General features: G+C 41.1%; 1 protein-coding gene across 2 annotated transcripts; it reads left to right on the top strand.

Moving 5' to 3' along the window:
• The first annotated feature begins 7,708 nt into the window (after positions 1-7,708).
• LOX (lysyl oxidase) lies at positions 7,709-22,721 on the top strand. Of its 2 annotated transcripts, XM_036279330.1 has the most exons (7): positions 7,709-8,635; positions 8,996-9,104; positions 10,504-10,641; positions 12,331-12,487; positions 17,611-17,706; positions 18,036-18,151; positions 22,354-22,721. In XM_036279330.1, the coding sequence occupies exons 1-7, from the start codon at positions 8,008-8,010 to the stop codon at positions 22,358-22,360; spliced, it is 1,251 nt and encodes a 416-aa protein (XP_036135223.1). In that variant the 5' UTR covers positions 7,709-8,007; the 3' UTR covers positions 22,361-22,721. The 2 variants fall into 2 exon arrangements, with proteins under 2 accessions (XP_036135223.1, XP_036135224.1); XM_036279331.1 differs by lacking the exon at positions 22,354-22,721 and having other exon boundaries at positions 18,036-18,155.
• The last annotated feature ends 311 nt before the right edge of the window (positions 22,722-23,032 follow it).

Raw genomic sequence — 23,032 nt, 5'->3', positions numbered from 1 at the left:
ACATCCATGGGATAATTTGTAGATGAATGCTCAATAGCCCCAATCTGAAAAACAAACAAACAACAAATAAAGTATTGTATGTTGATAGCATGAAATTCTACTAGTTAAGAAAAACAAAAGAACTTCTAATTGAGTGACAGCATGGAAGAATCTTACAGACATGCTGGGCAAAAGAAGAGACAGAAATGGTATCTGCTGTATGAAGTTCTAGAATAGATCAAACTAATCGAGGAGGGTGGGGTGGGTGGAGATCGGATTGGTTTCCTGGGTGGGGCAGGGGTGAGTGGGCTCACAGGAACTCCATGGAAAGATTGAATTACTCTATATCTTGATTGTGGTACCATTTGCAAAGGCATATACACCTGTTAAAATACATTACACTATACACTTGAAGTTGTGCATCTTATTTTATATAAATTATATCTCAACAAAGTTGATTTATTTTTCAAAGAATTTTCTTGTCTCAAAGTAATATAACAGGCACTTAAAAAGTAAAAAATGTCCTTTTTCTATTATTATAGAAAATACCTTTCTGCATGATTGTCTATCACAAACAGTCTTTGTTGACTTTTAAATTCTAATGTCCAAGTAACAGTGACAACAGTTACTCTATTTAGTGCCTAATATAAGCTAGATTCTCTGTCACACACTTATAAATATTTTATTCTCACAACAACCCTGCAAGATAGATCTTATTATCTTTATTTTTGGTGATGAAATCCAAGTCTCTGAATAGTTAAGTAATTTGTTCAAGAACACCCTGTTAATAAACAGTAGAGCCCAGCCAGTGTGGTTCAGTGGTTGAGCATCGACCCATGCACCAAGAGGTCACTGGTTCGATTCCCGGTCAGGGCACATGCCCAGGTTGTGGGCCCGATCCCCAGTGGGGGGCATGCAGGAGATGGCCAATCGATGTTCTCTCTCATCGATGTTTCTATTTCTCTCTCCTTCTCCCTTCCTCACTCTTTAAAAATTAATAAAGAAAAAAAATGTTAAAAAAATAAAAATAAACAGTAGAGGTAGCAGTTATCCAAGGACTCTCTCCATCACCCATGTTCTTTCTACTTGTCACCTTCCAGCTAATTCATGTCAGATTTATCCCAAAGTCATTTACCCATGGACACTAGGTAAACTATTCAATTAATTGGCATGACCACAATCTCCTTGTCATGTTACCTTTAGTGAACCACTCATTTAATAATTAGCTCAATAATTAAAACAAAAAAAGAAAACCAAAAAAACAAATTCTTACCCTTTTTCTATTTCACATGGCAAGAGTTTAATATGGTGTTTATAACAGGATAGACCTGGGTTCAAGATCTAGCTTTGCCAATTTTTAACTGAGCATATTGCTTAATCTCTGTAAGCTTCTATTTCTTATATTAAATGAAAGTATTAATAACCACCTCATTGGGTTGTGGTGAGGATAAAGTGAGGTGATACATGTAAGCACTTTGCATTGTGCTAGGAATATAGTGAATGACAAGACATAAAAATGCTTGTTATTAATGAGAAGACAGGTATTCTCCTGTTAGAGAGGCAGCTCAATTGCTTATTTTTCTTATTATTTCATATTTCCTTCTCTACCAGGGATTTATTTAGCAAGCTTTAAAAGGCCCCATGTATTCAACTTACTTATCTGGACATCAGAGATTCTTTAGGCAAAAATCATGTTGAGGTTGTATGCATTCATTTTGCACTTAATATTTATTTAATATTTTATTTAATATTTTTACTCAAACAATTCATTTAATATTTTTCATATGCTATAGTATTATAGGCACTTATATTACTTGCAAAAAGTTATATAGACCCTTGAGAATAAAGTATAAAAGATATGTCATTGTTGTGTTCTCATAACTAGCCCAGAATAATGGTCAAACTATCCAGTGCCATTATGTGACCTATAGGAGACACAATACACAGACTATGAGCTTCAGTTTTTTCCTTTATATATTCCACCTTCTGGAAGAGACCCATGAAATAGTTGAAATGTAAGAAAAGAAAACAGGTAGAAGCCAAAGAAACCAATGTTTACAACAATGTACTAACTATAACCAACTGGGCCTTCTTCAGAAGACTCTCCTAGCTTTAAAAGCCATTATATAAAATTCTTTGATTCTCTGCTTCAGATGTTATATAATTGAGGGAAAGTAAGATGATGTAATGGGTAGTATGCTAATACTAACAGGAAGGGAAAGTATGATTCTCAAAGTTGATCTCAAACACAATTAGGAAACAGGTTTTCATCTTCACTGCCCCATCAAAATCTTCCTCCCACTCTGTCTTTATTTCAAACATACATAACACCTTCCAATGTTCTGGGAACTATCATTTTTATAGGGAAGAAAAAAACCCACTCCATATAATTTGCAATAGGTTGTTAGTAATTTGCTGTCTTGCTCCTCCTGGGCCCCCAAAGAAAGCAGTGAACCTTGGGTTAAGTTAAAGCAAAGGGCTGATTCTGGTAGATTGCAATTACTGCGTGTGACCAGCAGATAAGAAAGATGCCTTAGTTAAGCATCAATGTCCTTCTCACTTCTACACTACCATCTCAGAGGATCATGCCCAGGTTATATTGAATTAAATATCTTTTAGGGTTCCAGGACAGTAACACTGAATCCAGGAAGAGCCGAGGAGCAGCAAACAAGCTGGGATGTAGACCCAGAGCATACCGTACTCTATCAGTTAAAAACAGAAACGACCTCGTGCACCCCACAGCATGAAGAACAGTTGCCTCATTGTCATTGGACAGTCTGTCCGGCCCAATCAAATCACTTGGACTTCACTTGTAGGCAGTGTTGCCAACTGGCTGATTCCTTATTTTTGTGGTCAATATAACCAAATGACTTTGAACTCTGATTCACTAAATTTCAAAGACCCATTCTCCTATCACAACTTCACCTCTTCTCATTTCTTCCATTTTATTAGAGTTACTAACATTATTTACTTCATCACATATGAATATGCATTGAAGATACCAGAATGCAATACTTTTCCATTCCCTAGGGTTAAGTTCCACTTTTCCATTCCCTAGGTGGCCCAAGGGAATAGGTAACCAAACAAGATATATTTAAAATTCATTATTTCTGGAATTCTCCTACCCAGTCTGTTTACAGATTTTTCCCCCAGTTCAGTCTTGACACACAGACAAGTGTGTACCAACCGTCTACTTTTTATATTTGGGTGAATACCTGGAAGTGGTATGTGGCAGAAGACAAGAATGAGAAGGGAACACAAGCACACTGTTAACTTCAAGACAACTCTCCTTCCTTTTTCTCCAAGTAAAAAGGTTTCTGGTTCTTTATTTCCCTCTGTTACCCATTCTAAATTACCTTTGGAAAGTGTGCTCATGCCCTCATTCACCCCTCAGTCCATCCCCCTTGTGTTGGATGCTATACCCACTCTTTTCTCAATCTTTTTAATATGTTTTATTGATTTTTTAGAGAGAGAGGAAGGGAAAGGATAGAAACATTGATGTGAGAAACATCCATTGGCTGCCTCCTGCACGCCCCCTACTGGGGACAGAGCCTGCAATCAGGGAATGTGTCCTGACCAAAAATTGAACCATACCCTCTCAGTCCATGGGATGATGCTCAATCCACTAAGCCACACCACTTAGGCAAGACTCTTACTTTATTTCCCCTACTATTTAAGTCTCTTTTTCTACTTGACTGATAATAGTAATAATTGTGATCAAAGTTTCTAACTTGAGATATCAAATTTCACTCCCCTCACCATTAGGACCTTTTCTCAATCCTCACCCCCTCTTACAGATCACCCCCTTACAGATCTCTAATTTCACACTTTCTTGTTTCTACTCTCTGTGATGTTTTCAAGCTACATGGCATGAAGCACATATGAGCTTTAGTCTTTACCAAAGAACACGGTTTGTATGAGCTTTCTGAGCCCCAAGCAAACTAATTTATGCTCAACCCAGAGCCCTCTGACAATGGCATTGGTGTTCTGGGATTGGTCATTTAGTAACACTGCTATACGGTTTGGGCTTTCTGTATAACACTATTTTCCATTTATAGGAATTATCCCCAAAACATAAATATAGTTAACTATCAGAAATATAGCCTATGACAACTTTCACTTTTTGGTCAATGGGCCAGACATCACCATTTAAGTCCTTAATATTAATAGCTTAGCACCTTAAAAAAAATGTCATCATTCCATCTCCCTCTTATGATATATACTGCAAACTTATCCACCAAAACAGTCTCAAGGTCAAAGTGAAATCAGCTGTAGCTCTTACCAAAACTAAAGCTCTCTTGATGTAGCTATATCATTATTATCATTTCAGTGTTCTTTAGAAGGAATTATGGTTTCTCCAATATTGTGAATAACAGTTTTTTTCATTAACCAGAGAGCACAATGTGTGTCTAGACTATCTCCCATAGGGCTCACAAACACTTTCAATTGTCCCCAATATGGTAGCCACATGTTTGTTTTCGGTTGGCTGAGTCTTAAGCCAGAGTTCAGAGAAGGAGGAAGAGAGAAGGAACCAACTAAGCATCTCTATAGGATATGTCACAAAGGGTCATGTGTTTCCCCCTAAAGTAACGTGTTTAAAAGAAAATAAATACTGCACATTGTATCTGTTCTCCTTAGTTATTTATACTCTGATAAGACATTTTTAACTCTATTAGAGCTAATTTTTAAAAATGCTGAACCTTATTCAGCTATAAATCTTGAGAATGAGTGAATCCATTGGTATTCTTTGAGTGCTCATGTGTGCCAATTACCATTGTGGCATACTACACTTAGGAGTGTAAATGTGTTCAAAGTATTTGTAAAACAAAAAAATGAGTGTTGAATTTCACTGATGGGAAATAAGTAAAAGAGGGAAATGACAATCTGAAAACTCTAGCTCACACAGAAAACCCATCCAATGTTTTAAAATCCGACTGAAGAGTTCTTCAATTAAATATTAATAATCATAACGAAACATTATAGTGAATGATCCGAAAGTAGTTGGAATTACTTGGGCAGTCACAAAAAAATCAGAGATTTTAAAACTAGGAAAACTGCTTTAGAAAAGATTTGGATTAGTGCTTGATTCCTACAGATAACTAAGAGCCAGGGAAAGTAAATCAGCTGCCCAAAGATACACAGCTTTTTTTGTGCGAGCACCAGGATTGAAAACAAGGCTATTTTATCTGAGATCCAGCACAAACTTTCTTCCCTCCATTAGGAGCTGCTGTGGTCGGCCACTCTGACAGTGTGACTTCCACAGCAGAGGTCTTCCCTCAGGAACATGTGGTCAAGCACTTGCAGTTACAGGCTTCTCTCCTCTGGGGAATACACTGTTCGTGGGTGCACGCAGAATCTTTTTCAGATGAGAGATAATTATACTCCCTCCCTTCCTGCTACTCCTATAATTTGGCCTGTCCATTCAAATGATATGCACCTGCCTCTTTTTACTCTATCTTCTCTTTGTGGGTTTGGAGAAATCGAGCAGTTTAATTTTAACCACGGCACTGAGTCCATAAAATGACAGCTGGAGATGTCTCTGATCTTCACAGACAGAAATGACATGGTTGACCTGCCATCAGTGGGATTTGCACTTGAATTTTTATCTTCATCATATAAGCAATAGATTTGCCAATCCACTGGCAAGCTTCCATCTGATACCTCTTTGTGACCAAAGGCACTATGTGGTCATGGTCAGAGAAAATCTAACTTGACTCAAAAAGAACCTTTTACTTAAAATTGTGCGATCTGATTAATTGAGAGAACCAGCCACAACTCCCTCAGTGTTAGTCAGGGTTCTTTAGGTGGCAAACAACAGAAATTGACTATGACCAAAGGAACACATTGGAAAAAATGGAAGGAAAAGCTGAAGAACTAGGTGTAGGAAGGTACTGGCATAACACAGCTTGGGGGAATCTATATAGTAAGACCCCATAGACACTTTCTTCAGTAGTGGGAAGAGTGGACTCCAATAAATTTTTTTTATTTTTTACTTTTTTATCCTCACCCGAGGACATTTTTCCATTTTTTGTTCAGACAGAGGGGGAGGGAGAGAGAGAGAGAAACATCGACGTGAAAGGGACACATCGAGTGGTTGCCACCCGCACCACCCAACCAGGGATGGGGACAAACGCAACCAAGGTACATGCCCTTAGTGGGAACCGAACCCAGGTCTCTCTGGTTTGCAGGGCGACGCTCTAATCGCTGAGCCAAACTGGCCAGGGGACTCCAATATTCTTGACCCTTGTGTTCTTCTGCCCAAGATTCAAATTCTGGGGAGACAGTTTAATGAGCCAAGCTTGGATCTCATGACCACTATCTGAACTGGGGAAGTCTCACGAATGCTCAGTCAGTCCTACAATTCCATTGGGTAGGGGAAGTTTCTTAAAGGAAAATACAGTTGTTCTGACCAGCACAAAGGGACATGGATGCTGGGCAGTCAAGTCAGCAGATGTTCATGACACCACCAAAATGAGGTGATTAAACGTGGAGAGGCAGAGACTAACCGAGATAGCTGAATACTGAAGTATATCTAGACAACAGCTCAATGATGACACCAAAAAAGGTTATTAAAATATGGTTCTGAGCCATAGTTTTAAATCAGGTCATTTAGCAGCAATTTTCCTTTGAAATGGTTCCAGCAGTGCCAAAACTCTGCGTGGTATGTGAGTAACTGGTCCATTAAGCATCTCTTTCCTACCTCCCACCCTATCCTCCTACCCATTCTCCTCTGGCCACGCCCACCACCTCTCTTCACCAAAATCTGAATCCAAGCCTTTTCTTTATCAACCTCTTAGTTTCAATTGGAAGATCAATCAAACATCATAGGATTTTTCAACATTTAACAAATGGTGACTAACATTTTCAAAATCCAAAGTCAAACCTAATTATTAGATGTAGAAAGAGAGGGGGAAAGTCAGATAAAACGCTCATTTGAAGCTAGCTGTCTTCTGAGTGCTCTTAGACAAACTTGCTCTGGTCCCTGTTCAATGAAACTTCCTGGTAGACACTTGAGGTGAAAAATGTTTCTTCTTCCTTCATTTCCACTCAAAGTACAAATCAGGCCAGCCTTCTGAAAAAGAGACAGATTTATTCATCCGTTTTAGTGTTACTGGCTTTTGTTCCCTGCAAAATTTTGCTTTTAGTTATTAAAATATCCACTGTAGGAAACAAATTTGTAACCCATTTCTTGTATTACCTATACACAGAAAAACAAAATTTTATATCCTGGGGTTTATTTGCTGAGGGAATTTCCCATAAAAATGAGTGAGTATGCATCGGGAAATGTGTCTGGGTAACTCCTTATGGATAAATGTTAGTCACAATCTGTCCGCCCCCACCCCCAACTCTCGCCCCTAGCACCCTCCCCACCTCCTGACTTCCCGCCTCTCCAGGGCTGGTGACCTAATAGCATTTTTCTTCATGCATATTTTGGCGTCGCCCCATGGCCTGGCTGCCTTCGCCTGTCTGAGTCTTTTGAAATTCCTGCATGTTCGCCCCAGATTAAGCCGAGTGTGTCTCAGGATGTGTGTTCCGTTTTGTTCTTTCCCCTTAACGCTCCCTGTGCAACGTGTCTGGGGGGGAGGAGGACAGAACGGGGAGGGGAGGGAGGGGCAGAGGCGAGGAGCTGTCCCCCTTGCACGTTTCCAATCGCATTACGTGAACAAATAGCAGAGGGGTGGCCGGGCCAGAACGGCTTGTGTAACTTTGCAAACGTGCCAGAAAGTTTAAAATCTCTCCTCCTTCCTTCGCTCCAGACACTGCCGGCTCGCCGGCCGCCGCGCCGCTCCCCATCGCCGTCCAGAGCACTGGGAAAAAGGAGTGAGGCGGGTGCCACGTCCCAGCCGCTGCCTTCACTGGAGAAGGGTCTGCAGCCCACCCTCGGCGGTGCTTGGTGGGAACTACGATACCCGCGCTTCACCGCCCCCCTGGTTGAAGATTTCTCCCTCCCTCACGTGATTTCAGTCCGTTTTTCTTTTTTTCTAAGCCACGTCCTCCCGGAGCGGAGGCAATCCGGGAAAGGGAGAGATGCGCTTCGCCTGGCCCGCGCTCCTGCTGGGGCCGCTGCAGCTCTGCACGATACTGCGCTGCGCCCCGCCGGCCACCGGCCAGCAGCAGCCCCCGCGCGAGCCGCCGGCCCCCAGCGCCTGGAGCCAGAGGATCCAGTGGGAGAACAACGGGCAGGTGTTCAGCCTGCTGAGCCTGGGCTCGCAGTATCAGCCGCAGCGCCGACGGGACCCGAGCGCCACCGCCCCGGGCGCTGCCAACTCTGCTGCCCAGCAGCCGCGCACGCCGATCCTGCTGCTCCGCAACAACCGCACAGCGGGGACGCGGGCGCGGACCGCTGCCTCGTCGGGAGCCACCACCGGCCGCCCGAGGCCCGCCGCCCGCCACTGGTTCCAGGCTGGCTATTCGTCGTCCGGGGCCCGCGAAGCTGGCGCCTCGCGCGCTACTAACCGGACCGCGCAGGCAGAGCGCCCGGCGCTCAGTAACTTGAGGCCGCCTAGCCGCGTGGACGGCATGGTGGGCGACGACCCGTACAACCCTTACAAGTACTCTGATGACAACCCCTATTACAACTACTACGACACGTACGAAAGGCCCCGGCCTGGGAGCAGGTACCGGCCCGGCTACGGCACCGGCTATTTCCAGTACGGTAAGCACCCCAAGTCACCAGAACCACCCGTGCACCCCGGTTCCCAACGTGGTTGGTGGCTCCCCGACGTGGCTGCCAGGGCGCGGCAGGCCCTAGTCCCCACAGATCCGATCCCTCCCCCTGCGCCTGCAGAGGAAGCCCTGGAATCTGGTGCAAACCTCACGCCTGGCCCCTCCTGCTTGCTTTCCACGTTGCTTTGCAGCCAGGGCATCCCCCATTCTCCTGCTACCGGCAGCCCCACACTGACACAGCAGTCGGGTTGGGCAAAGGATGAGGAGTAAGGGGCATGGAGGGGCCAGTAGCCAGGGTAGGGGGCTCAGAGTTGTCTTACTTCTATGCCCATCGCCTAATGACGTTTAGGTCTCCCGGACCTGGTGCCAGATCCCTACTACATCCAGGCATCCACGTACGTGCAAAAGATGTCCATGTACAACCTGAGATGCGCGGCAGAAGAAAACTGCTTGGCCAGGTACTAGCTGGGATATCAGTGTCCCTGCTCCCCAGTCTTGGTTCAGGAGGCTGATTAGGTGCCCGGTTCTGACTACCCTTGTTCCTACAGACAAGAGTTGGGTACCAGTGGTACAAGAACTGAGAAGTAGGACTTGATCTCCTGGGCATGCTGACCTGAATTGAGAGTTACAATTTTGAAGATTTCTGGGGGTTCTGTCTTTTAAACTGCAGCACAAATCAGAGAGAAGTAGCAAACTCTTCTCTTGGAGGGTGGGGTGGGGGTGGGGGAGCCTTATGTCCGTTTTCCGAGGTGCTTCAACTTTGAAGCCAACGATTTCCAATAACCTTCTATTAAACAACTACCTGTACAATAACGTGGGGGAAAATGCTGTAATCGAATTGTTTAACACGTCCTTAAAACGATTGGGGGCGAATTTGCCAGTGTGAAACCCCTCACTGGCAAAGTTAAGTTTTCTTCATGTGTTTGAAGCCATAATTAACTTAGTTATTTGGGTGTAACTTCAGCCAGAGTAAGATCATGAGCAAGAACTTTGTTTTTCCATCAGTCCTAAAGTAAAACCATAGCAATCCGGGGAATGGATTTCTCTGCGGTTGCTGCTGGGAAACCAGCAGAGGGAGCTCGAGGATATTTTGATAGGTCTCAGAAATTTTTTTACAGTGTAAAATAAGGTCATCAACAGTATTTGAATGCATATTCACACAAAATATGTTAGAAGGAACATAGTGCTGTTTATTTGTATATTTCTCCTACTCTGACCCTTTATAACTATCAGGTTAAAGAGAGAAGGAATTGAAGCTCATCATTTTCATTCTTGAGTCTTACATCACTTGCACCATTACATTCCCTATATTATTATAGTAATGTTGTTGTTCTGAAGATAGTGAAGCTGAAAAAATTATTTGTCTAATCTGGGTGTACTCTTTCAGAGTTATTTCCCCACTTTACCTCTTAGTTAATTGTTCAAGAAATGTATTGTTAAATTCAAAGTTCTTAACAAGCCAATATGGATGCTTTTTTGAAAAACTGGGATATTTTCTGCCTGTTTCACTCATTCATGTGATTAAACTTGAATTGATTATAAATATAAAGTTTACTTATCACATGTAAATGTTTACTGCTAATTTTTTTGGTTTTACATTTAAACTGAAGATTTCCATAGTTGTCATTCATTCACCCATGCAACACGTATTCACAGAACTCTGACTACTTGCCAGGCACTCTTCTAGGATCTGGAGATTCAGCCATCGTAAGCAAATGCTCTGGTCTCTTGGAACTGGCAGCCTAGGTAGGAGGGTGGGAGGTCACCATTATTATACTGAAAAGGTTTTGCTTGTAGTTTTGTCTTTAGTTCATATTCTGTGGAAATAATAATGTTTATTTTTTTTTGCAACAACAGTTCAGCATATAGGGCGGATGTCAGAGATTATGATCACAGGGTGCTGCTAAGATTTCCCCAAAGGGTGAAAAATCAAGGGACATCAGACTTCTTACCAAGCCGACCAAGATATTCCTGGGAATGGCACAGCTGTCATCAGTAAGTGGATGGGCCTCCTGGGTACTTTTGAGCTGGTTTTCCATTTTTCAAATGATTCTTCCACAAAGGGAAAAAATTGCTGTTATTAACATTTAGAATTTTTCTTTATGTAATTTGACGTAATCAATGGAGTGTCTTTAAGATAATACATCAATTACCACACTCTGTTATCTTTTAAATTAGACACTCTAAATTAAAACTGTTGATAGGAGAGAGCAATTGGCTTTACTAGAATTTTACTCCAATATATTGCAAATAAGACTGATAAAAAAGCCCACTGCAGCCAAGATCATCTATAGTTAGCATTTAACAGCATTTAATAAAGACCACAAATTGTTATCAAAAGGGTAAGACTACAAATTGTTATCAAAAGGGTTCAGAAACCTTTCTCAAAGAAAGGTGTATATGATCTTCTCCATGAGCTGAGAAGGACCTAAGTCCATCTTTTTTTTTTTTTTTTTTAATCCTCACCCAGGGACATTTCTGCATTTATCATCAGATAGAGCAGGAGGGAGAGAGGGAGGGAGAGAGAGAGAGAAACATCGATGTGTGAGAGAGACACATCCAGTGGTTGCCACCCACACAACCCCAACCTGGGCCGGGGACAAACCACAACCGAGGTACGTGCCCTTAGCGGAAACTGAACCCAAGACTCTCCGGTCAGCAGGCTATTGCTCTAACTACTGAGCCAAACCGGCCAGGGCCTATCTCCACCTTTTAAAAGAAATATATTAATACAACTTTGCCTGTTCTGTCATAAATTCAAAGATTTCACACTCTATAATTAGCCTTGATAAATTGCCCAGGTGTTTATTGCCAGAAAATCCTGATGTGTGCCCTTAACTTTCTGCAGTTTGACCATTTCCTCCTGTTCTTTCCTTAATGTGAGGAAATGAACAGCTCAGTCCCTTCTCTTTCCTGAAATGGTCACAATAGATATGAGCACCTAATTTGCTGATAAAGTTGAATTGTTTTATTTCCAAAGAAAAGTTTAACTAGTTAAACAATAATGGTGGCTGAAGCATGCCATGTTGCCTTTTGTATCTTAGTAATGATTTTAAATATATGAGAACTCAACTTTTTAAAATCTCCCAGAAACCTCCCAAGGGTCATATGCTCTTCTTTTCTGGAATGAAACATCAGTAGTGGCAGCCAAGAGACATATACTAGAGAACATAAGGCAAATTCCACTTAAACACAGAAATTTATTGTCTATTTCTATTTGATATTCAAAAGTAAAACAGGGGACAGTGGAAAAGCAAAATACTCAAAATAGGTCATTTTTTCTCAAGTAGCAAAAAAATAAAAAAAAAATCTTACAATTTTGATAGATACTTGATGCGGCTTGGAGGGAAATCTAATATGAATCTGGCTTTGAGAAGATAAACTTGCCTGGCTGGTGTGGCTCAGTGAACTGTGTTCCATGCACCAAGAGGTCACTGGTTTGATTTCCAGTCAGGGCACATGCCCAGGTGTTGGGCTTGACCCCAGTAGGGGGCGTGCAGGAGGCAGCTGAAAGATGTAAATCAATGGATACTTTTTTTTTTTTTTTTAAAGAAAGAAGATAAACTTTATCTCAATTTTAATATGCACACAAACGTGTGAGGCAGCGGGGAAGTCATCTAAAATTCTCATTGCTTTTTCTCTGTATGTTACTGACCACTCTCTGTGTGTTGTGCGGAACATTAGACATTACCACAGCATGGATGAATTCAGCCACTACGACCTGCTTGATGCCAACACCCAGAGGAGAGTGGCCGAAGGGCACAAAGCAAGTTTTTGTCTTGAGGACACATCCTGTGACTATGGCTACCACAGGCGATTTGCATGTACTGCACACACACAGGTAGGTGGGCTCCTCACATCGGAATCCGCAGGCTTCAGAGAGAAAACAAAGTGGTCTTCTACTGTCTTTCCTCCTGCCTGTCTTTTAAAAACTGTTTCATTTAGAGGGTCTAGTCATCCAGTTAGGAAATAATTGGGAAAAGAAAAGTGATAGCTTGATGATCCAAATGATTTGCAAAGTATTTCGTCATCACAGACGGTCCCTGCATACTCATTTTGTTCCACAATCGAAAACGGCGCTTGACTCTCTCAAAGAGGTTTCCAATAGCTGCACTCAGTCTGTGTTCTTTAACAGGCTTGGTAAGTAACTATAGAAAAGATACCTGTTTTCTCACCTGCAAAACCATCCCTCCCTCCACCTACTAAGCTAAAAATAGGATACCTGGTGATTATGGTTAGCAAAAGGAGAGAAAATAGGTTTCTTAAAAAGCACTTTTAAAAACCGTCTCTTTTAATCACGCAAATAAGAGCAGAAGGATACAATTTCTTTCTTCTCCCATATATATTTAAGCCTAAAGTATAATTGATGTCAGATGTTCTTTGGATGCATTTTAAAAAATCATGCTGAACTAAGCAGTTTGTATGTCTTATAATGGGAAAATCTGTGTCAGTTAAAAGCCGTGCCAATATTTCCATAAGAAACTCTAATTTGTAAAAGGACATTATAATTTTACTCTGGCCGAAATCTTGGCAAGGAGTAGTGAATGTATGTGACTCGGCACAAAGGGATCAGCAGCTGGCACCTGGGGAAGCAAACTCTAGGGCAGTGGCAGGAAGTTTTTGGTGACCTAAATGTTATCTTTGCTTCTTTCTCTGAGCTTAGAACATCATAGCAAGGAAGGGAGAATGTATAATTCTAGATGCCCTGAGGCAGCACTTATTCTTTAAGCAAAAGAAGATGTAACCTACCTACACGTTACAGATATGCATGTATAGAAGTACCTTTTTAACGTAGTGATCTCCAAGTCCCACAGTACCTGCCTGGGCAGGCACCAGGAGTTTAACCTCTTCATTTAGTAGGAGGCAGCTGGACAGCTCACGGCTGAAATACTTGAAGCTAAGACTGCAGGTATTTATAGCACTTCTAGAAGCCCCAATTCTTGGGGTGACACCACTTCATTTTATTTATTGTTTTATTTTTTATTTTTTTTATCCTCACCCGAGGACATTTTTCCATTTTTTGTTCAGGTAGAGTGGGAGGGAGAGAGAGGAACAGAGAGAGAGAGAGAAACATCGATGTGAAGGAATACATCGAGTGGCTGCCACCTGCACAACCGACCAGGGCCGGGGACAAACTGCAACCGAGGTACGCGCCCTTAGCGGGAACCGAACCCGGGTCTCTCAGGACCGCAGGCCGACGCTCCAACCGCTGAGCCAAACCGGCCAGGGCGACACCACTTCATTTTATATGGTGGCTTCCCTGTTAATCATTCTCTGTTTGTGTCCTATTTAACTATTATTCACCAGGTCTTGTATTACAAGCAATTTATGTTTTTTGTGTTTTTCACTTAGACTGGTGTTTCATTTCAAGGAAAAAGTAATTCTCACAAAGCCCCGATATTGGCTTGGATTAGTTGTATTACAATGTTAATTAAGTATATCCAAATATAAAACTAAATATAACTTCCTTATATTTATAATTTTGCATAACTCTTAGATATCAAATTTATGTATTACACATATACAAAACTAGAAACTGTCACATTAACCTCATTAATTTAATGTAACAAACAGTTGTGTTTTGCTAAAACCAAATAGCTAATTTAGACAGCCTCAGGTAAGGTGCTACATCTAATCTGTTTTTAAAATATGACTTTGAATAGACAAAATAACTGTTTCCTTAATAGCCTTAAAAACTCCCATATTTATTTGCTAGTTCAAATAATCAAAGCTCATACTTAACGTCTGCCCTCTGAGTTATCCTAGAGTACCAATTCCAGCGTTCTTTAAAGCTCTTCTGTTCACACGAAAGAAAGATAAATCTTGTAGCATTATTTAAACCCGTATTAAAGGGGTATCTAATCCAATGAATCCCTTATAATGTCATGAATGTAGTATTAGCAACAGCAACAATAATAAGAGCTAGCACTAAGTATTTTTTATGTGCCAGAACCAGAATGATATGCTGGAATCAGAAGCCAACAATTATTCATGATATATTTACTCCTCAGCACTCTATTAATGCGTTGGTATGAACCAAAGAGGGTATATGGTTCTCATGGGGGTGGCCCAGGCACTTTTGAGTGTGGCCTGTCTGCGCTATATTATGTGCTGTACGAGAACACAACTCTTCCTCTTTCTTCCCAAATCAGGTTATAGCCAAACCAGCACTAGTAGGACATGCTTAGATGATTCTGCATCTCTTTGGTGACCAGGGTGATCTTAAGCACCAAAGCACTTTTGGGTACTGAAATTAAATGGCAGCATTGAGTTAAAATGGTTCTAGCATATACTTTTTTTTTTTTTTTAATTGATTTTACAGAAAGAGGAAGTGAGAGGGAGAGAGAGAGTGAAACATCAATGAGAGTGCCCTGGTCCATTTGGCTCAGCAGTTAGAGTGTCGGCCCACAGACCAGAGAGTCCCAGGTTTGGTTCCCACTAAGGGCACGTACCTCGGTTGCAGTTTGTCCCTGGCCTGGTTGGGGTTGTTTGGGTGGCGACCAGTCAATGTGTCTCTCTCACATCAATGTTTCTCTCTCTTCCTTAACCCCTCTCTCTCTCCTGCTCTATCTGAAGATAAATGCAAAAAAAAAAGTCCTTGGGTGAGGATAAAAAAAAAAAAAAAAAAAAAGAAACATCAATGAGAGAGAACATTGATTGGCAGCCTCCGGCATGACCCCACTGGGGATCAAGCCCACAACCTGGGCATATGTCCTGACTGGGAATTGAACTGGTGACCTCTTGGTGCATGGGTTGATGCTCAACCACTGAGCCACACTGGCCAGACAACATATGCTTTTTAATTTACTTTAGATTACCACTAGACTGAAAATACAACAGTAAAACTTCTCACGAAGAAGTAATGGAACCAAACATATACCTACAACAAAATATTTATTATAAAGAATAATCCAAAGTTTATAAACTTACATAAGTTACTTTTTAATATGCTTCAAAATATCAAGGGTATAGATATTTAGGTATGTATAATTAGTTACAATCTGTCTCTTTTTACATTGATAGTATCTGAGATAGTTTGAAAAAAATATATTAATGTGGTTCCACTTTCAACTCACTTGCTGCTATGTTTTTATTTCTAGTATGTATGTGAAATTATGGGTTGATTTTTGCTGCCTCGGAGATCTGTGAGCTTTTTATATTAGGCGGGTTTCAATCATATGTACATCTTATTGAGGGTCGGGGACATTGTAATGACCGTATATGAAGGAAACCTAGAGAGAGATGCTGTTTGCGGCTCACATAAAATGTTTATTTACATTAAATCACCACGAAGGGGGTGTTCAGAGCAACATTCTTTGCATTAATGAAAGAGAGAGGAACATTCTAAATTTTAACTCCTGTTACCAATTGGTCTTCAATAAAAATAAAGTGGCAATTTATTAAAATCCTGATGCATCGTCAGAGTAGCCACAGGTAGGTGTGAATGAATATTAGTAGATGTGGTTGGAATATAAAAGTGTGGAATAGAAAAGTGAGAAAGTATAAAGAACTCACATCGAAGGGAGTAAAAACACTGTACATCCAAGTTTACTAAATAATTAGCCTATGTTCTAATTACTAAGTAATTAGCCCCCAAAAGCAAGCTCTCATATCATGGTATCAGAAGAACAGGAATGCATCTTGAAAGCTTGTTATGTGTATTTTGACACATGTTCAAACGGTGGGTTTGTCATGTTTTATTTAGGCTATGTTTTTAATTAATATTATTCTCTTTAATAAAGTTGAATAAATGCGGAAGCCTTTCCTAGCATCGTGGTTAACTGGGTACTGTTTAGTAGTGCAGTAGCATCACTTCCTTAGCGGTTTGTTCCCCAGTGACCATAAATCTTATGTAATGTGAAAAGTTTTCCCCATAATTTTTGTATCACATATTTTTCTTTTTATTGTACCTATTGGAACATTATGATGATTCCAATAAAGATAATATGAGTTAAAAAAAGTGAAAAAAGGAAGATACCTACAGATTTCAATTTGAACAAAGTACTCCAGACTATAACTTTCTGTAGAGCAAGGACCCAAGGACCATATCTCAGCCTATAGAAGTCATTCATTTACTTCTTGATGTGAATACCCAGGCAAGTGGAATGAGGTGGGATTCATATCCTGAGACATACACTCATCCCTTTAATTCAACGATGTATTTCAGTGACTATATGAGAGAGAGGACAGTGTGGTGGTTAAGATCAGACTCTGGAGTTGATTGCCTAAACTCAAAACCAACTCAGTCATGTACAAGCTGCATATCCTTCCATGAGTTATTTGACCTACTGTGCCTCAGATTCCTTATTTGTAAAATGAAGATGATAATAGCATCTACCTTTCTAGTTCTGGGAACTGAATTTATGTATGTAACATGTTTAAAATGATCCCTGAAGAGATAATACATAGTTACTATTAGCTATTCAAAAATGCAATCATAGACCTTACCCTTAGGACCTTTAGTTACATATGTTTTTATATATAACAATGATAATTTAGAGCAGAAAAGGATAAATACTATAAAAGCTATATACACAAAAAAAGTAACATGGGGAGAGTACAAGAAGGTAATTTCCAAAAGGAGAAATTGGGGAAGGCTGGACTAAGAAGAAGACACTTGAGCTAAACTGATTATTACGTGGCTTTTAATCTTGAACTGGTGATAGTCTAGAAATTTGGGAGAGGCCTATTTTGTCACTTAAGGTTGTATTTCTCACTGGTCAGTTATGACACTTTGAAGAAGCTAGATGTACTGCTACTTATATTAGTCCTGTATCTTTTTTAGCTGGAGGTGCTATAAGGCTGAGTAATATATACTTCTCAAGGGAGATGCAATATAAGTATAGTTTAATGTCACACTTATAAGTACTGACTTAAAATTTAATTTGCAAATAATAAGCATATTCTTTAGCATACTCTCACCCTACACCATCTTTTAACATTTTTTTCTTTTGTGTGTTTTAGGGGTTGAGCCCCGGCTGTTATGATACTTACAATGCAGACATAGACTGCCAGTGGATTGACATTACAGATGTAGCACCTGGAAACTACATCCTAAAGGTAGATGCCTTGGAGGATATGTACTCGCAATTCAGTTCCACTGCATTTCAATAGCTCTCTTCCGCTGGATTCAAATGTCAAGTATTCATGGCCCCAAGAGCAATTATAAGTCTTCTAGAACTATTTGTAACTGATGCTAGATATAAGAAAAAAATTCTTAGTTTTAAAGAACTGGAAGTGAACATATACAGCCTCTCCCTAAACTGTCTCCAGAGTTTAACCACTTGGTTAACTTAACCCTGTGTGCTAGCCCTGTGACAATAGGAAAAAATTAACCGGTAGACACTGCTGATAAAATCTGAAACATGGATGATGTTTGTGTTACCAAGGTCAGCGTGAACCCCAGCTACCTGGTGCCTGAGTCGGACTATTCCAACAATGTCGTGCGCTGTGACATCCGCTACACAGGACATCATGCGTATGCCTCGGGCTGCACCATTTCACCGTGAGTCTTATTTGCCTAGCTAAGTGACACTCTTTCACAGAGCGTTTCAATTCATGAACAGGCATTACCCAGGATGTGTCTGTTTCTATCACTAGAGTTGACAAATACTCAAATGGTGGGTTTGTCATGTTTTATTTAGGCTATCTTTTTACTTAAGATTATTTTCTTCGATAAAACTGAATGAATGTGACAGTCTTTACCTTGTAACTAGACCAAAGGTAGAAATGGTCTGCACCGTCACCTCGTAGGAGCTGATCTGTTTTTGGTAATGCTGGAGAAAGGGGGATGCACTCAGGTTTTCAGCTCCCTAAAGCTGAGTTTTGAAGACAAGACACACACACAGAACACACTGTTTACCCAAAAAGCCTGTGTGGAGGCTGAATATGTAAACTATGCAATATGGTCCGGGTGATCTGGTGGGAGCCCAAACAGTGGGGTTTCCTGCTGCTGCCACAGTCCGTGAAGGAGCCCTGGAAAAATTCCTAGAGTTCTTCAAAGTACATTCTGAAAAAACACTGCCTTAAAGAATGCAGCTGCAGAAGTCAGATGGCCTGTTCTGGAGGAATCAAGAGTTCACGTATTTCAGCTCTAGAACAAGTGCTAGGGAAATGGTCCGCCAAGGGGGGCTGATTGGAGGTGCCTTCATGATTTTCTTAGTGCTGAACTCCTTTGAATGAAATCTTAGCTAGAATCCCAGCACGTTCACATTGACAGGGGTGGTGTGTTGATGGAAGTCCTTGGAGAAAGCTGGTTGGTTTCCTGCTCATCTGTCTGCCCCACCCTGACCCCATGAGCACAGCCTGCTCCGGTGCTGCTGGGTTGTCGATTCTAATGACATGTGCCACCTGTGAGTGACACCTCCTGAACAGCCAGCACACCGTTTGTGACACTGAACACACATCAGCTTTACTTTGACGTTGGAGAGGCACCGGAGGCTCTGGGTCATGCAGGAAGGTATAATAGGTACACTAGAAACTCGCAATTAATAGGAATTTCTTCCCGATGTACAAGTCAAGACAGTGGTTGGCCACGCGTGAACCTGTCATTTGTAGGTTTCCTCAAGACCACCTAAGCCCGGTTGTGCAGGTTCTGCCTTACTCCCGGGCTCCTGGCCCATGCTCCATTCACAGAGCCACATGCCACGGCTTGGGCTGCATTCACCTTGCAGGGGTGCTTTCTCCTTATTCCCATAAAGGAGCAAAGCCTGTGCTTCACAAGTATCGTCACAGCATTAAAGACAAATGAAGCTGATACCAGCAATGGGACAGTGCTGAAAAAGAGATATTAACTATGTTCTTCTAAACATGCCCAGAACACAGGAAACCTGGATGGGTTTACGACCCCTGTTGTATAGTCGATCATAATGTTAAGTGCAAATCCCCAGAAGAGCAATGTAATTGGAAAGAAAATAGATTAAAAATAAGTGGATTCATTCATTTCTCTCCATTTTTATAATTTCTTAATTTAGTTACTAATTCTCTATTCATTCACTGGTACTCTCACATGTGCACTATGTATTTACTGAGGTCCTACACTAGATATTAGAGAATAACGCAAAGATAAATAAGATTCCTGACGCTGTATTGTGCCCCTCTAGAGCCTTCTTAGAATAATTCCAATTAATTGCTTGTGAATCTCTTTGTTGAATGGTTGTCTCTTGCTCTACTCTGTCATGGCTGGGACCTAGCTCCTCATCTGCTGTGTACCCGTTGCCAGGTATACATCTGCCACCATGTCACTTCTTTTTTTTTTTTTTTTATCCTCACCAGAGGACATTTTTCTATTTTTTGTTCAGATAGAGTGGGAGGGAGAGAGAGGAAGAGAGGGAGAGAGAGAAACATCGATGTGAAAGGGACACATCGAGTGGCTGCCACCCACACGACCAACCAGGGCCGGGGACAAACTGCAACCGAGGTACGTGCCCTTAGCAGGAACCGAACCCAGGTCTCTCTGGACCACAGGCCGATGCTCTAACCGCTGAGCCAAACTGGCCAGGGCAACTTCTTATTCAATACTTGATTAATAGAGAAATTACTCTCTCTTTGGGAATTTGGAATTGAGAGGGTGAGAGAAATACATACATAACTGTAATAGAGAAACACTATGAAAAGTTCCACGTGGGGTCAAATAAAATATAGTGTGACCAGGGCCTTCGTTATAATAAGCTAGGTGACTCCCAGGTACAACCACTGACCTTCTCCTAGGACTAGGTTTGGAGAGGTCACTCTGTTGTTGCACTGAATGTGTCTTGCTTTTCATCAGTAAAATCCACTGAATTGGATATTGCCAGATATTTAGAGCAAATAAAAATTTGTTATATTGCTCCAGCCTAGAGTTGCCTTTTTTTTTTTTAACTAGTTGCCACTGACTATAAACTGTAAGAGTGGTTAAGGTAGAATTTTAATGATAAATATTGATCAGATGAAACTATAAAAGAGTTTAATGACCCACAGTTAGTGATTCATACTAAAGGAAGATCACACTTATCCACGAGTGGGAAATACTAGAAGGGCAGAAACCTTGACTTGAGAAGGAAACCCTCACCTTCAGATGACTGCCTCTTATATTTAGGTTCACTTCCAGCCTCCCTTGCTAGGGATCAGAGCTGAGAGGAAGGAGAGAGGTCCTCTGGCCAGGAAGCAGGAGTGGCTTTAGGGCAGCATTTGAATTGGGCCCTGAAGGCTGGGACGGCACTGGGAGAGTTCAGCAGAGCATGCCAGGAGTCATCACTGACCCCACATGGCAGGAAGAAACAGCAGGACGTGTTTGGAACAGCAAGTGTTCTGGTTTGGCCAGGACACATTTTGTGGAGTGAAGAGTTAGGCGGAAAGGTGGAGAAGCAAGCTGCGACCAGATCACAGAGAGCTCCGAAGAGCGAGCTAAAAAGTGTGAACTTCGTTTCTGAGGTTGTGCAGAGTCTTTAGCTTCTGGGACGGGGAGTGTACCTTGCCTCAAATTATGTGGTCAGTCTGGTGACTCTGTAAGAAGCAGCGGGTGTGATTTGGTAACATCATTGTACTTTTAAAAAATTATTTTTTCCTTATTGATTTTTAGAGAGGAAGGGAGATGTAGAGAGAGATGGAAACATCGATGAGAGAGAACACTGATTGGCCGCTTCCTGCATGCCCCGCACTGGAGATCTGGCCCACAACCTGGGCATGTGCCCTGACCGGGAATCGAACCGGCAACCTCTTGGTGCATGGGTTGACGCTCAACCACTGAGCCACACCGGCTGGGTCATTGTACCTTTTTAACTCTTAAAGACATGACCCTCTCAGTGGACGGATGTTTTTCATGTTAATAAAATGCTTGAGAGCATTCCATTGGTGTGAACAAACTGCCCAGTGAGGAAGTGTGTGCCTTTAAAGTACCCTCTTCTCCCTCCTTCCCCTCATTGCAAACGAAACGTACGGACCAGATGACTTTGTGGCCCAGGTTAGTGCTACAGTGCTACAATTACTTTCTCTTCTCACAGAAATTACTGTTTGGAAATTTATGGTATGTGATTTGGACTAAGGGCATTCTTATTTCCTTCACATGGGGAAACTGGGATCATAATATAAACACACTAATATTGATTTATTGGCTGTGATCCAGTGGCTTGCACATTAATGCCTCACTGTACATACAAAACCATGCTGGAAAAGACTGATGCAGCACAGTGCAGAGGCCCTGAGCCTGCTTCCTGCTGCGCACGCCACACTTGCTCCGTGGAGGGAACTCGCCCGGGCAGGGCTGCTGGTCTGATAAGTCCTGCTTTACTCTGGGTTATTTCAGCAGATGTCTCTTTTATCCACAAGCACCAGGCATACACTTTCTGCTACTGACATAGTTACTTTCTTTAAATCAGTGTTAAAATCAAGTTTGCCCTGGCCAGGTAGCTCAGTTGTTTTGAGCATTGTCCTGATACACCAAGGTTGTGGGTTCGGTCCCTGGTCAGGATACAAGAATTAAACAAAGAATGCATAAATAAGTTGAACAATTCATTGATGTTTTTTCTTTTCTCTCTCTCTCTCTCAAATCAATTAAAAAAAAATATTTTTTTAAATCAAGTATTACTGGATCATTTCAGAAGGTGACTGTGGAAGGTGACTACTGAAGGTGGAGGGAAAAGGATACCTCAATTTTTTCAAACTTGTCTGTTATATTCATTTATAATGTTATCAGGTTAATAACTTGTCTTATTTTGTTTTTTAATATAGGTATTAAAAAGCAAGCCAAGACTCCCAATGGATAAATCAGTGCCTGGTGTTCTGAAGTGGGAAAAAAAATAGATTAACTTCAGTAGGATTTATGTATTTTGAAAAAGAGAATGGAAAACAACAAAGGAATTTTTGTTTGGATTTTTTTATAACTAAGCACATAACTGAATTTTGAACATTTAAATTGGCATTATTTGGGAAAAAAATGTAATATTATTCACATTATTTTGTGAGTTGACATTATGTTTCAATTCTGTAGTTGCACACTTGGCTCTTTCAAAGAAATTCAAATTTCTTATGCTCTTTTGAAATGATAATACTGAAAGGAAAATAATATTTCAGTGAATGACCCCAAATTATTTGAGCTGGGAATTTTCTGAAGTGCCGTAACTTCAGTGAACCACAGCAACTGGCTTATGTATGTCCTGGCATAAATTAATTTAGAAATGAGGCTCCTACTGTTTAAATAGCTATGGACACATCTGGTGCTGAGGAAGGAACAGACATTACCATTGGTGTAAAGAAATATTACTATATAGCAGAGAAACGGCAATATATGTATTCAGATAGTTACATCCCTATATAAAATTTATGTTTACATTTTTAAATTAGTAGATAAACTCCTTTCTTTCTGTCAAGTGTACAAGTTCATTCTGACTTAAGTCAGCTTTTGTTTTGG

The sequence above is a fragment of the Molossus molossus genome, unplaced genomic scaffold (assembly GCF_014108415.1).
Source record: "Molossus molossus isolate mMolMol1 unplaced genomic scaffold, mMolMol1.p scaffold_m16_p_3, whole genome shotgun sequence".
NCBI classification, from domain to species: domain Eukaryota; kingdom Metazoa; phylum Chordata; class Mammalia; order Chiroptera; family Molossidae; genus Molossus; species Molossus molossus.
Note: the sequence above shows the minus strand (reverse complement) of the source record. Positions and strands in the feature narration are given on the sequence as shown.